The 15,556-nt window shown below is 40.9% G+C and overlaps 2 protein-coding genes and 1 non-coding gene across 4 annotated transcripts in view; all 3 read left to right on the top strand.

The window, feature by feature from the left end:
* LOC113016881 (inactive dipeptidyl peptidase 10-like) overlaps nucleotides 1-15,556 on the top strand; it is a 128,004-nt gene that overhangs the window by 44,147 nt on the left and 68,301 nt on the right. The window contains exon 1 of one of the 2 annotated variants that reach the window (XM_026160046.1): nucleotides 1,330-1,513. The exons of the other annotated variant lie outside the window; for it this stretch is intronic. Within the exon in view, the coding sequence (XP_026015831.1) occupies nucleotides 1,466-1,513 (48 nt within the window). The 5' untranslated portion in view covers nucleotides 1,330-1,465. Of the gene's footprint in view, nucleotides 1-1,329; nucleotides 1,514-15,556 lie in introns of those variants that run through there. 2 annotated transcript variants of the gene reach the window in all.
* On the top strand, nucleotides 8,090-8,162 carry trnar-ccu (transfer RNA arginine (anticodon CCU)). The gene has a single exon. It is a non-coding gene; the product is annotated as a tRNA-Arg (tRNA).
* LOC113016883 (uncharacterized) lies at nucleotides 9,660-11,985 on the top strand. The gene is made up of 2 exons (XM_026160047.1): nucleotides 9,660-10,763; nucleotides 11,316-11,985. Exons 1-2 carry the CDS (start codon nucleotides 10,379-10,381, stop codon nucleotides 11,588-11,590), a joined length of 660 nt encoding a protein of 219 aa, XP_026015832.1. The 5' UTR covers nucleotides 9,660-10,378; the 3' UTR covers nucleotides 11,591-11,985.

Here is a 15,556-nt window from a genome sequence, read left to right as displayed (position 1 = left end):
CTACAGTGTGACTTCCCTTTTATGATAATCCTGTAGGTGTGTGTTGTCAGCTTGCACCTGTTTGCATAATCTGATTACCTTTTTCTTTTTGTCATTAACAAAACCATGAATTCAAATAAAGTAGTTAATGTAGCTGAATATGAATAACCATGAGCTGGTAAAAGCAAACATCATCTTTTTGTGTTTACAGTAAAAAAAATAAAAATAAACTTGAGCTTTCTTGTAAATGTGGTGTCCTGACTGAAGGCCTAAAAGAAAAAGAAAATGAATATTATAAATAATAAAATTATCTTTGTTTCTAATGAGCAGTGACAGGAAAAAGGATTACAGTTAAAGCTTGCTGCTGCCTATTTTAAGCTAAAGTTTTCAGCTATTGTGGATTTCAGCACCATGGACAGCTCTGCTTAAACTGACACTTGATGTTTGCATTATTATTTTAATATTTTATAAATGTTTTTGGAAAAAAAACTTTATCACCGTGCACTGAATCTGAAAACTCTTCAAACTGTGTTTTGGATTTATTCTCTTCACTCAGTATCTCTCCACATACTCTTATTTCCACACTGGTATATGTCCCAAAAAACACAAAACAAAATGAAACAACTCAGAGTCAGAGTAATATAAATTTTGGCTTAGTCCAGCATATGAGTAGCAGTACACTCTTCATTTACAAAAGTCTTTATGCTATATAAGTAATTCTTATTATTTATCTTCAGTTCACTTTAGTTTCTGTCATTTTAGAGCACAGATTTGTTTGTTTTAGTTGCCTTATTATTTATTCATCTTAAGTTTATTTGTGTTAGGCTCTGTTTAGTTTTTATTAGTTTCAGTGACAGTTTCAGTTTTTAAAAAAATCATTTTAATATTTGTGGTGTTTTTAAACTATTTATATTAATAATAATAATAATAATAATGGATTGGATTTATATAGCGCTTTTCAAGGCACCCAAAGCGCTTTACAATGCCATTATTCATTCACTCTCACATCCACACACTGGTGGAGACAAGCTACGGTTGTAGCCACAGCTGCCCTGGGGCAGACTGACAGAAGCGAGGCTGCCAAATCGCGCCATCGGCCCCTCTGGCCAACTCCAGTTGGCCAGAGGGGCCAACTGGAGTTGGCCAGTATACATTAATTAATAGTTTCAGTAATTGCTATTGTTTAATGACTGTTATTAATTAGTTTAATAATTATTAGAAATGTTCACATAAAGCTTTTAGCATGTAAAGCAAAAATGAATTAAACAAGCAAAATTAAGAAGAAAAATAAAAAATGAATTAAACACAAAAAATAGCGACAGTTATTGACGAAAAAGGTGTTTCCTGTGGAAGGACTTTTATTTTGAAGCTGTTGCCGGAACCTCGCGTTGATTGTTAGCAGCTTTGTGGCTCGCGCAGCTAAAATCGTCGCGCGGCAGGTTTGTGATGTTATTACCGGGCAGAGACAGACCGAGACTCCGAGACGATGACGGCCGCCAGCAAGAATAAGCCCAAAGAGTCTCAGCAGGATGAGGTGGGATGACTCGCTAAAACCACACAGCGACACAGACAGACATCTTTATTTTTAATTTTTTAATTTTTATTTCTAGCTCTAATTAGATAACGTTCAGGCGCGTGTGGTCTGCGCGATAGCTACAGTGGACAGGGACCCCGCGCTTTATTTTAAATCAAATTTTAACGAAATTGTTTATATTTTACTTGTAAGAATCAAATCTGTAGAAGTTTATCTTTTCCTTCAAGGAGCTTTCCTTTTCCTCCTTCCTCTCAGTAATTTCACACTTTTCCAACTTCAGCCTGAATCCGCGGAGCTCAGGCACGGCTGCAGCGGCACAGCGAGCCATCAGAGCCGGCTGACAGGGATGCAATGTTCGCGGTGTAACTCCAACAGGTTGTCCATGATCATGTAAATAATTCAGGGCGCGTTTGTGGGAAAAACAGGCCGGTGTTCCAGATCAACTGGCGTTTAGATCAACTGGCGTTGGTTGAACAGATGTGTGGCAGTCTTGCGTTTCAGGAGCTCCTACCGACAAACCAGCAAAAAAACGCCAAATGTGTCACCTGTGACACTTGTGAGGTTGTCTCAAACACACTCCGTCAGTCTTGATGCTGTTGAACAACAAAATGTTTAAAAATGTGGCGAGTTTACCTGGTGATATCCTCATGCGCGACGCGATCGCGAAAACAGCAAACAAGTAACACCACGCCGTTGTTGTTCACAGGACAGCAAGAGTAAACGATCGGGAGACCCTTGTCGTCGTTATCGTTCCACTCGCACGGTTTATTTCACCGAATTCAGCGTTTTTGCTCCACAACTAAAGCGAGCAGTTTGCTCTGTGCACCAACATGGAGTCGAGTCAACCAGCGCCACCTCTGGCCAAGTGCCACAGCCTACAGCCAGATCAACTGGTGACACACATCTGCAGCACGTTTGAATTCGTGTCATGCACATTTGTACCTTTCAATTGTGTCTGTTTGTGCGTCATGCAAATAAACCTTTGAAATGATATCATGTATTTATTATCAGCCTACATTTGTACAAAATGCCAAATGACATACACATAAGAATCACCATCCTGATATCAACACTTTTGCCCATAAGAAAAATGTCGTGAACAAATATATGACACACCAATATTTCACCAGTGTTGTAACTCACATGTCGCCAGCATAGTCTGCCTGTGTCCCCCCTCTGCAAACGCACATTTCAGAGTTGGATGTGATATACAGTCTGCATAAGTGTGGTCAATCTAATAAACATTTATAAGGAGATGGCAGTTACTGTGAATGTACAGCAGTTACACAGTGATTAGTAATAAACAGTCAGACAATGACCCTGACAATCACATTCAATCTTGCAGATTGCACCTTCTGTGGAAAGTGGTACCACACGGTGTGTGTGGACTTCCCCTGTGCAGAAGGCGACTACAAATGTTGTGGGTGCTAAATAAACAGAAACAAATGATCCCTGTTGTCTTTGCTTACTGATTGTTTGTAGTGTTGACAATCCACATTGCTGGCATTGCATGTTTCAACATATTTGTGGGTAGATTTAGATGCACCACGTGTGAGTGCAGCCACTCAGCCTTTACTCAATGTGATCATAGCAGCAGGTGCAGATGTGTGTCACAAGTTAATCTAGTGGTAGGCTATGGTACTTGGCCACAGGTGGCAGCAGTGGACTGACCTGCATTGGGGACTGGTCCAGCTGCTATGTGGTAGTCAGTAGATGGGCTCCACATTGGGGATTATATGCAAGTTTTGGGGACTGTTTATTGCTGATCACTGTGTGACTGCTGTACATTCAGCGTAGCTGCCATCCCCTTACGGATCGTTATGGGATTGACCACACTTATGCAGACTGTATATCACATCCAACTCTGAAATGTGCGTTTGCAGAGGGGGGACACAGGCAGACTATGCTGGCGACATGTGAGTTACAACACTGGTGAAATATTGGTGTGTCATATATTTGTTCACGACATTTTTCTTATGGGCAAAAGTGTTGATATCAGGATGGTGATTCTTATGTGTATGTCATTTGGCATTTTGTACAAATGTAGGCTGATAATAAATACATGATATCATTTCAAAGGTTTATTTGCATGACGCACAAACAGACACAATTGAAAGGTACAAATGTGCATGACACGAATTCAAACGTGCTGCAGATGTGTGTCACCAGTTGATCTGGCTGTAGGCTGTGGCACTTGGCCAGAGGTGGCGCTGGTTGACTCGACTCCATGTTGGTGCACAGAGCAAACTGCTCGCTTTAGTTGTGGAGCAAAAACGCTGAATTCGGTGAAATAAACCGTGCGAGTGGAACGATAACGACGACAAGAGTCTCCCGATCGTTTACTCTTGCTGTCCTGTGAACAACAACGGCGTGGTGTTACTTGTTTGCTGTTTTCGCGATCGAGTCGCGCATGAGGATATCACCAGGTAAACTCGCCACATTTTAAACATTTTGTTGTTCAACAGCATCAAGACTGACGGAGTGTGTTTGAGACAACCTCACAAGTGTCACAGATGACACATTTGGCGTTTTTTTGCTGGTTTGTCGGTAGGAGCTCCTGAAACGCAAGACTGCCACACATCTGTTCGACCAACGCCAGTTGATCTAAACGCCAGTTGATCTGGAACACCGGGAGCTCCGTTTGTGGCGACGCTGGTGACTTTGAGTCCTGTTTTGTAGATGCTTTGGCTTCGCAGTTCTTTAAGTTTCCTCGGGTTTGTTTTTGCGTCTTTCTGATCAAATTGTTTCGTTTTTGGTTGTTTGTTTGTTAGTTTTTTAGATTCTTTCGTGTGTTAATCTGCTCAGTCTGCGCATAATTGTTGTGTATTCATCACATGACACAGACAATAATAACAGGTACAGCATATTTATGGTTGAGTGGTGCAAAGATGTTGGAATAGATTAGGAATGGATAACTCGTTGCTACATATACAGTATATATTGACTATTAATAAGTATATAAGTGGTATACAAACATGTACAGCAGAATAAAATATTCCCATGTTCATTTTCAGTGTTTATGTTTCGTTTTGTGTCTCTTCATTGTCATCTTTTTCATGTTTTGGTGATTTTGTGTCTTTTTTGTTGTTGTTGCTTTGAGCCTTTTTAGTCTTCCTGTTCATCTTCTTTCTTACTTCTTGTGTTTGATTCCCTTTTGTCTCATTTTGGTGGTTTTGTGTCTCAGTTTTTGCATCTATTTTTTTTTTCATTATTTTCAGTCTTGTTGTGGTAGATCTGGCAGGTTTTTGAGTTTAAATGTTGTGTGTCTTGTTCTTTATCTCTTCATTGTCATCTCTTTTGATTTTTGTTTCTCATCTTTTTGTGGGAGTTTCTGCCTGTGCTCTTACTGTTTATTTTAAATCCTTTGTGTCTCGTTTTTGCATTTTTGTATTTCTTCCTGCTCAACTTATTATTTCTTAATTTACTTAGTAAATGTGTCACATTTTGACTCTCTGTGTGCTAGTTGTGTCTAAATCCTGTCTCCATTTGCTTGTTTTTCATCATTGTGGTAGATCGTGGTGTTTTCTAGTTTAAATGTTGTTTGTCTCATTTAGTGTCTTCATCGGGTCATTTTAGTTTGCTTTTTGTTCATCTTTATTCTCATTACTGTCACGTGTTTGTGGTAGCTTGGCATTTATGAAGCCTTGTGTCTAATTTGTCGTCTCTTTGAGTTTGATTGTCATTGTAGCTCCTGTTTTAGTAAGTTCGTGGGTTTTTTTTGTCTTTCTTTTGCTCATTTTCAGTGTTTTGTGTGTCACTTGGAATCAAATTGTGCACATTTGTTGCTAGTTTTTCGGTTGTTTTGGATCTTTGAGGAGCTTTGTGCCTCCTTCAGTCGGTCTGTTTTGCACATGGATGTAACCAGGGTTTAGAAATTAGTGTGGTACAGATAATGTTTTTGCCGTTACGCTTTGCTCTTTTGCAAGAGTGACTATGTCTGTAGAAACATGCAAGATGAAATAACAAAAGTAGAGAATTATGGCTTCATTTAAAATGAAAACAGCACAAGGGAGGAAGTTACTTACTCGATGGCTCCTGTCCTGCTGTGCCTCTGATTCACTCCTCCTGTCTAAACCAACCAGTTATCATTTCTCATGAGTCATCGGCCTAAACGCGGCCCAATCAGGCGCGGTGTAGGGTGGGCCATAATGCTGTAGAACTGAAGTCTTTTCAAAGTAAAAGCCACCTATAGCATCTCGTCTCTCCTAAAACATCTGAATCTGATATCCCGAGCCTCTTTGTGGTAATTTTGCATATCTGTGGTCATCGTTGTTTACATTCGTGTACCAAATTTTGTATTTGCACTTGTTTATGCCCCATTTTACTAATTTCTGACCTACTTATGGTAGTTTTGCACATATTTGTGGTAAAACTGTTTCTCATTTTGTATTTCTGTGTTACACCTTATTTTGTGTCATTGGCTCGCAGAGATGTTATCTTTGTCTTATCTGTTATCTGTTGTTTACTATCTTTGGAGTAATTTGTTGTTGCTCTTTTATCTCATCTAAGTAATTTTGTATTTGTTTCTGGATGTGTTTCATGGACGCTCTGCATTCTTTTCCCCACCAAACAATAATCTTGATTTTATTTTGGGTCTAAAAGTTGATTTTTATTTATTCCCTGTGAGTTTGAAGTCTGTTTTGCAAGAGAAATAAACATGCAAAAAGAATGCAGCTTAGAGTTTTCTGCATAAGAACAGATTCTTTTGCCTTTAAAACACCAGGAAACGATAAGTCTCAAAACATTTACTACCATGCAAGAGAAGGATGAGCCGAAAATGATCAATTTGAGAACATTTTGGGCATTTTTAGCTTGAAGAAAGACTCAAATGTCAAATCAGTTGACACGACTTGGATTGATTTGGTTTACTGATTAAATCACTAAGCGCCTGCTCTACAAAAAACTAGCACACAACAGGAAAAAGTAACTGTACAAAAACATTTAAGTTTTTACAGATACTTAATTTACTCGGAAATAATCCCTCCTTATTGTTTTTTCAGTCTTGGCCTTTGTCTTTGCATTTTTTTTTTGTCTGTTTTTGGTGTCTGTTTGCTTAAAGTGACTGGATAATACTCCTGGTAATAATGTCTTGGGTTTTTATTTCGTGGCATAAAACGTGTCCTTGCCTTATTATGTCCGAGGTCGATCTGAGAGGCTGGAAATTATAGCCTTGGCTTTCAGCAGGTTCGGTTTGTCGATGTGTGTCTTTGCATCTGTCCCTTTAACTCTCTTCAGTGTATCCTCAGCACACAAACGCCGACACGCATGCTTTGATTTGCTCGCCTGCCTTACTTCCCACTGAAGGGAGTTTGATCAGAAGACTGTTGCAGTGAACTGTGTCTGCTGAAGCACACTCACACTGTGAGGGTACGGTGAATTAGCTCCGAGATGTTGAACCAAACTCAGAGAGGAGTCGATGGCCCAGTGGTGTGCAAAGGAAGCTCTACCCACTGCTGAGCGTGTCTGAGGTTTTCCTGCTTCGGTAATTGAACAGTTTCACCTCTCACAGCAGTGGATGTGATATAGATTGTTCTGGACACGTTTGTGCCTTTTATACTAAGCATCACACAGATTTATTCAAAGTGGGTTTGTCATAATAATCCTTCAATAACACTAAAGTCGGCATCCCGCAGCAGCGTGCAGCGATATGAACAGAAGATGAAAGTGTTGTTCATCACAGAAGATCTCAAAAAGATCTAAAAAAAAAAAGAAGGTTTACTTAGTTTACTTAAACTGGTGAATCTGTATCCTACCAGAATGAAATCGCCGCTAGTGCTTTCTCGTTGAGGCACAAACTGTTTTTACAAGTATTAGGTCGGTTTAGCTTCACACTGCACAAAATCAAACCCTTTCTACATCACTCGATTAATATCACAGCTTTTTTTCCAGTCTTAAACAGTTGTGTGCTTGACTGACAATAGATTTAAGACTTTGTATATAACCTTACCAGCCACTTTATTAGGTATAACTTGCTAGTACTGGGTTGGACCCCCTATTTGCCTTCAGAACAATAGATTCAACAAGGTGCTCAAAACATTCCTCTGAGTTTTTGATCCATATTGACACGATAGCATCGCACAGTTAGTTGTGTAGTTGTGCTCTCATGTGTATGTGTGGGTGGTCATATTTAGAAAGGTTTGTGGCTGTATTTTTTTAGATTTATACAAGAATTGTGTAAAATGAAAAAACTGGGTGTATACTGTGAAAATGCATTGGTTACGTTTGTTACCTTTCAGACTGAATCTACACTCACCAAACATTTTATTAGGTACACCTTGCTAGTAAAGGGTTGGGACCCCTTTTACCTTCAGAGCTGTCTTAAGTCTTCATAACAGAAATTCAGCAATACTCTTTAAAGACTTAATGTAACTAGAGCCAGTGATCCAGATCTTAGTTACTCTTTGGTCCTTGTGTGGTTTCATGAGTCTCCACAAACAACAGAAACAACATCCAAACAAAGTGGAGCTCAGAGCAAAGCTCAGGAGCCGAATAGACATGTTCTCCATTCTACTGAAGGTCACAGTGGATCAGCTGTACACTGAACATTATGCAGCATGTTTGGGGTCCCTCTGTGCAGCCTCAGTGGCCTAATGGATAAGGCACTGGCCTCCTAAGCCAGGGATTGTGGGTTTGAGTCCCATCTGGGGTGATTTTCAGCACAGTGGTGCAGTGGAAGCAATATGCAGTACAACCATGATACTGGTCTTGTTTTAGAGGTATTGTAACATAAGAACTACACATCTCAGCTTACTTGGCATTATTCTTCAAGTTTTCTGGACTTACATAACCATAATTAGTTTCAGCCATAATAATCAAATAGTTTCTTGATTTTGTTATTTGACAGCTTGTGTTTTGAATAGAAAAAACATGCAGGATTTTAATATGTTGTAAATCTACACAGGTATCCATGTTTTCTTTCTGTGTGTGCGTGAGCTGTTAGGTGGCAAAGTCTGAGGTTGTAATGGTTCTGTTGATGTGTGGGCTCAAGCTGGCAGAGGCAGGGTTATAAAGGTGTTTTTTGTCGATTGTTAAGGCCTTTGCCTTAATCCCTTAAGCCCTCGGCTATTTTCTGAAATTTCCACCTGGAAAACAAAAACCTCCCAAATTTAGTCAGTAACATGTCCACAGCTGTGAGGCCAAAATGAACAGCCCTGGGCTCTATTGATCAGAGGCACTTGTGAGAATTTAGAATTCAGTAAGTCGCCAGACGAGAATAGGATTTGACAAACTAGTAAAGTATACTTAGTGTACAACTTCCAAATGGTCAAGACTGTAAATTAGAAACTAAAGCCAGTGTTGGACTCAGTTGGGAGAGTCAACTGAGGTTTTGACATGCAGCACACAGCACAAAACTGTTACCGCTATAATGAAATAGCCCAGAGAGAGCGAGGTTGCACTACAACACCAATTTTGCCTTTCTGTAGCAACCTGAAAAACCTGTAGGATATGAAATGTGCAAGAGGTAAGAATTCTGAATCAGGTTGTCGATTTAACAGTATGCGTTTCACTCCAGTTGGCATCTTCAGCGATTCTTGAGCTAAGAGCCATATTTTTCTGCATTTCTGTTTTTAATAATCTGCAATAATGAGAGTTAACCCAACAAATATCTAAAGATTGCAATGGTGAACCCGCTGAATGAATAACCATGTAAACAGGGTAACATTTGGGTAAAATCCTGTATATTTAACTTTTGATCAGATTCTGAATTGATGATCTTTGATGTCCAGCTCTCCCACAATATCCCGCACTCACAATGTGCTCAACGATCGGGCTTGAGTACACATCTGTTTGCCTCAGCATCTTGGCCTCTCTCTCACGCTTGGTTCCTTCCTCGTACACATGCTCTTTTGAAGCCTTTCAACAGAACACCCATATGGAAAAGAAATAGTAAAAACGTATAAAAGACTTGCATAAGATGTGGCCTACTTCATATAGTGAATCATATAAGGCTTATATGATTTACTCATTTAAGTGGCCACTTTCTCATTACTTTCATATATTGTTTTAGTAAGTATCCAAAACATCCAAGTTGCCTTTATATAATTTTTCAAGGGATCTTATATCTGTTTTCGCTCTTGTATGCTTTTCATACAAGTTTCACACAAGACAGATACAAACTTTATAAGATTTATATATATCTTTTCCATATGGGCAAGGTCCATGACTTTATGCTTTTTGTGGCACTAATACGTTACAAAAGCAGCTACTTTTAAGCAGGATTGCAGTGCTCGGGCACTGATAGCAATCATACTACATGCATGATGTGCCAGTTTGAACTGAAACTGGTCCCACCTCTTAAAGCAGGACAGGGTTCCTCAGCTGTTACCAGGCACAGCATACAATGATTACACTAATCAAAACAAATTAGACTTTGGGCGTCATATGTGCTGAGCACATGGTAAGTCTGACTACAGTCTAAACAAGTCCTTCACATAGGAGGCGACATGTGCTGTGCTGACTGCTAGCTAGTGCAAATGGCCCAAAATTTGCGCTAAGCTGGCTGTTGAGCTCTGCTTGTACTTCACTTTGTTCCACCCGCTGTATTTGTACTACACGCGCCTGCTCTGTGTTATTTCAAAACATGCATCTCTCATTCATGAAGAAGAAAGCTTTGAGGGGTGCGTCGTTTCCACAACACTGCTTTCCTTCTGAGGTCCCCAGAGCCATTGAAAGGAATGACTTTAAGACTGGAGGTCCCTATCCACAGGTTTCTGTAAGAGCGTACGTAGGCTGCCATGACAGACCACTACTTCCGTTGTCCGGTTTTATACTTACGGTTACTCAAAGCGAGACCCAGCGTTCAGTCGTTGCTAACAACAAAATCAGTTACTTTGTGCGGTAATAAGTGGCTTTACCTGTTCGAAGATGAGCTCGGGTTCAACGTGTGCTGTCGTCGGCTGCCACAATAATTCAAGAAAACTGAAAAACGCATTAGAAACATTTTGCCTTGAGCATCAACAACTTAGAAAGGCCTGTCCGTGCCCACCGCCCTACGCACTGCACTCTATGCCGCGGAAGGAGGATCGGAAACTAGCGTGGCTGGCAGCTTTAAGACTCAAATACCCTCCAAAGAGAGTTTATGTTTGCTCCTTTCATTTTATCGATAAAAAGCCCACAGAGCTACACCCCGACCCGGAGCTTTATCTGGGCTATGACCGACCCCCACCGAAGAAAAGAAGAAAGCTCACTCGGACCACTTTGAGTGTGACAGCTTCCAGTAATATGAACAAAAACACAGAATCTGTACCCGGTAAGTGAAAGTGTAAATGTGGTTTGCCACCGTTTCGCATTTTAAACACGCAATTCTTTACCTTTACTAAATAATAGCCTATGGTGAATGGCGTTAGTATCAGCACTAGCTGGTTATTAGCAGCAAAGTTTCAATTTTAACGAAAGTTTATAATAATAATAATAATAATAATAATAATAATAATAATAATAATGCCAAAAGATGAGCTCCAAGGGCTGTAAAAGTCTTAGGTTTGTGTTTATAAAGAACATGTTTTTTCAAGTCGAGAAAACTCAAGTAAAAACGTTAAAGGCAACCTTTGCAAAAATACCAACAGTTGTGACTTTTTTTAGAATGTAAAATAAAATCTAATCACAGTAATTGAATACAATTGTGACAAATTTTTAGGGGACTTAGGAACATTTTATGTTGACATTTATGATTTTGCATTTGTGTGAAAAAATGTAGAATGAGAAATTTCACTCAAAAATATAATAAGCTAAGTGACACTTTACAGTTTCTCTTATGCTAACAGTTTGACTGTACATCTGATCATATTTTTGTCTTATTCAGACTCCACAGTGTTACGTTCAGTGGAATTAGACCAGGCCAGCATCTCCACACAACCCCCTGAGCCACATCTGCACTCAGTCCACACACAGTGGGAGGATCCTTCGCAACAAGACCATCAATACTGCAACAGGTCTCGCAGAAAAGATGTGCAGGATAAGATGACTCAGTGTGATGAAGTTGCATATTTCATTCTTCAAAATGATGCAGACGCTTTGCTGTACACTGGGATAGCCTTAGAAACATTTAACACTTGTGTCGACACTGGAAGGATATGAAAACAATGACACTCATGACACTTATGAAATTAAAGAGTAACCGTGTAATAGGTGACCTAAGCCGCCAGTTTCATATATCACAAAGCATGGCCAGCAAGATCATCTCACACTGGTTAGACAAGCTGGAGGAAGTTCTCCGACCATTAATTCCATGGCTGCCAAAAGAAACTATTCAAGCAACTATGCCTGAAGCCTTCAAGAAGAACTTTCCAAATACTACATGCATTATAGACTGCAGTGAGACCCTTTTACAGGAACCCAGAAATCTGGGCTCAAGAGGGGAATCATACAGCCATTATTATTCACACAACACAGTCAAATATTTGGTTGCTGTTGCACCATGTGGACTAATCATGTTTGTGTCTGCGGCACACCATCATTAAGTTTGCAGATGACACCACGGTGATTGGCCTCATCAGTGACAACGATGAGGCCGCCTACAGGGAGGAGGTGGATCGTCTGGCTGAGTGGTGCGACAGAAACAACCTGCTGCTTAACACCGAGAAGACCAAGGAGCTCATCGTGGACTACAGGAGGAATGCTGACCCACATCCACCCATCCACATTAAGGGGACGGCTGTGGAGCGTGTGAGCAGCTTCAAGTTCCTGGGAGTCCACATCTCCGAGGATCTCACCTGGACGACCAACTGCTCCAAGCTGGTCAAGAAGGCTCACCAGCACCTCTTCTTCTTGAGGACTCTGAGGAAGAACCACCTGTCCTCAGACATCCTGGTGAACTTCTATTGTTGCACCATCGAGAGCATCCTGACCAACTGTATAACAGTCTGGTATGGGAACTGCTCTGCCTCGGACCGTTGCAGAGGGTCGTGAAAACTGCCCAGCGCATCGCCAGAGCACCACTTCTTGCCATGAAAGACATCTACAGGAAGCGGTGTCTGAAAAGGGCTGGGAAAATCATCAAAGACCCCAGTCACCCATCACATGGACTCTTCATCCTCCTGCCCTCTGGGAGGCGCTACAGGAGCCTCCGGACTAAGGCCACCAGGTACTGGAACAGCTTCTTCCCCACAGCTGTCAGACTCCTGAACTCTGCCTCCTGACATCTGACCCACGTTAACACATGGACTGAACATACACACACCCACAATGGACAACTGTACCCTCAAACACACAATAATAACATGGACTGAACCACCACTCACAACCACTAGCACTAACACAACCACAGGGCAGGGATAGCTCAGTAGGTAGAGTGGTGGCCCCATGATCGGAAGGTCGGGGGTTCGATTCCCCTGAACAGCTACCCTGAGGTACCCCTGAGCAAGGTACCGTCCCTACACACTGCTCCCCGGGCGCCCAATGGCTGCCCACTGCTTCACTGAGTGAATGGGTTAAATGCAGAGAGGGATTTTCCCTACGGGGACCAATAAAGTACTCTTTCTTTCTTTATATAGCCTCTGTAGGAATTATATCTCACTTATCTTAACTGCACTACTGTATAGCTCTGTGTAAATAATCATTCTGTACATTTGATAATTTTTAACCCTACAACTGTTTACAACTTGCATAGTTCCCATTTCTGTATAGCTGTATATCTCAGATTTCTGTAAAGTTATTTATTTCATATTCTGTATAGTTTTTCATATTTATATCCTGTTCATAGCCTGTACATAGCTTGTACTCACTACAGCCTGTACATACTTATAGTTATAGAATATTCACAACATACTTCATACCGTGTACATTATAACATACCATAATACACCCATTTCTGTAATATACTCACATATCTATATTATTGTTAATATATATTGTAATATATCTATATCACTAAAGCACTTCTGGATGGATGCAAACTGCATTTCGTTGCCCTGTACCTGTGCATGTGCAATGACAATAAAGTTGAATTCTATTCTATTCTATTCTATATGGCGGCCGATGTAGTGACAAATTTATCACAATGGACTCTGGAATATTAACATACCTAAAACCTGGTGATGAAGTCATGGCAGATAGAGGTTTTACAATTAAAGACTTACTCTTTGAGAGAAAAGTTAGATTAGTAATACCCGCTTTCACAAAAAAACGTAGACAGCTAACTGAGGAACAGGTAACATACACACGTCGGATTGCAAATGTAAGAATCCATGTTGAAAGAGCAATCAGACGCTTGAAAGTCTACAAGATACTTTCACAAATTGTTCCTATAAGCATGGCTCCTAAAGTAGACAAGATACTGAGAATATGTGCTGCTCTAGTGAACTTAAGAGAGGATCTCATTCGTAATACACAATAATTGTGGACTCGGGGATATTAAGATGGTTACTCAGGACATAAAGTTGTGTAGTGTAATGCAATTATTTTAAAATTTGATGTACATATATGTAGAGAGTAAATAATTCCAGGTCTCACTCTTTTATCTTGTGCTCTAGAAGAAAGGTTATGTGATACAGTGTGTGTGTGTGTGTGTGTGTGTGTGTGTGTGTGTGTGTGTGTGTATATATATATATATATATATATATATATATATATATATATATATATATATATATATACGCTGAACAAAAATATAAACGCAACACCTTTGTTACTGCTCCCATTCCCCATGGGATGGACGTAGAGACCTAAAATTCATTCCAGATACACAATATAACCATCCCTCCCAAACAGTGGTCACAAATCAGTCCAAATGTGTGGTAGTGGGCACATCTGCTATATTGAGATAATCCATCCCACCTCACAGGTGTGCCACATCAGGATGCTGATCTGACATCATGAGTAGTGCACAGGTGTACCTCAGACTGCCCACAACAAAAGGCCACCCTGGAATGTGCAGTTTTGTCTCACAGCAAAATGCCACAGATGCCACAAGCAATGAGGGAGCGTGCAATTGGCATGCTGACAGCAGGAATGTCAACCAGATCTGTCGCCCGTGCATTGAATGTTCATTTCTCAACCATAAGCCGTCTCCACAGGCGTTTCAGAGAATATGGCAGCACATCCAACCGGCCTCACAACCGCAGACCTCGTGTAACCACCAGCCCAGGACCTCCACATCCAGCAGGTTCACCTCCAAGATCGTCTGAGACCAGCCACCCAGACAGCTGCTGGAACAATTGGTTTGCACAACCAAACAATTTCTGCACAAACTGTCAGAAACCGTCTCAGGGACGCTCAACTGCATGCCCGTCGTCCTCATCGGGGTCTTGACCTGACTCCAGCTCGTCGCCGTAACAGACTTGTGTGGGCAAATGCTCACATTCGATGGCGTCTGGCACGTTGGAGAGGTGTGCGCTTCACGGATGAATCATGGTTCACATTGTTCAGGGCAGATGGCAGCTGAGAATGTCCCAGTTCTTGCATGGCCAGCATACTCACCGGACATGTCACCCATTGAGCATGTTCGGGATGTGCTTGACTGGCGTATACGACAGCGTGTACCAGTTCCCACGAATATCCAACAACCTCGCACAGCCATTGAAGTGGAGTGGACCAACATTCCACAGGCCACAATTGACAATCTGATAGACTCCATGCGACGATGTGTTGCACTGCATGAGGCAAATGGTGGTCACACCAGATACTGACCGGTTCTGGCTCCCCAGACCCCCAATAGCGCAAAAAACTGCACATTCCAGGGTGGCCTTTTGTTGTGGGCAGTCTGAGGTACACCTGTGCACTACTCATGATGTCAGATCAGCATCCTGATGTGGCACACCTGTGAGGTGGGATGGATTATCTCAATATAGCAGATGTGCCCACTACCACACATTTGGACTGATTTGTGACCACTGTTTGGGAGGGATGGTTATATTTTGTATCTGGAATGAATTTTAGGTCTCTACGTCCATCCCATGGGGAATGGGAGCAAAAACAAAAGTGTTGCGTTTATATTTTTGTTCAGTGTATATATATAAAACAATTGCAATCAATCAATTGAACAATTATTACTTTTTTATTCAACCACAATGTGATAAATTTCTTAAATGAAAAAAAAAGTTTTTC

The sequence above is a fragment of the Astatotilapia calliptera genome, chromosome 23, assembly GCF_900246225.1.
Source record: "Astatotilapia calliptera chromosome 23, fAstCal1.2, whole genome shotgun sequence".
NCBI lineage: Eukaryota > Metazoa > Chordata > Actinopteri > Cichliformes > Cichlidae > Astatotilapia > Astatotilapia calliptera.
The sequence above is the reverse complement of the archived record's forward strand: the minus strand, read 5'-3'. Positions and strand labels throughout refer to the sequence as shown.

What these genes read in the sequence shown, in the direction of transcription:
- LOC113016883 (XM_026160047.1), top strand. Translation starts at nt 10,379, where the DNA reads ATGAGCTCGGGTTCAACGTGTGCTGTCGTCGGCTGCCACAATAATTCA. An exon ending in AAACACAGAATCTGTACCCG is followed by an intron (nt 10,764 to 11,315) that starts GTAAGTGAAAGT and finishes TGTCTTATTCAG; the next exon opens with ACTCCACAGTGTTACGTTCA.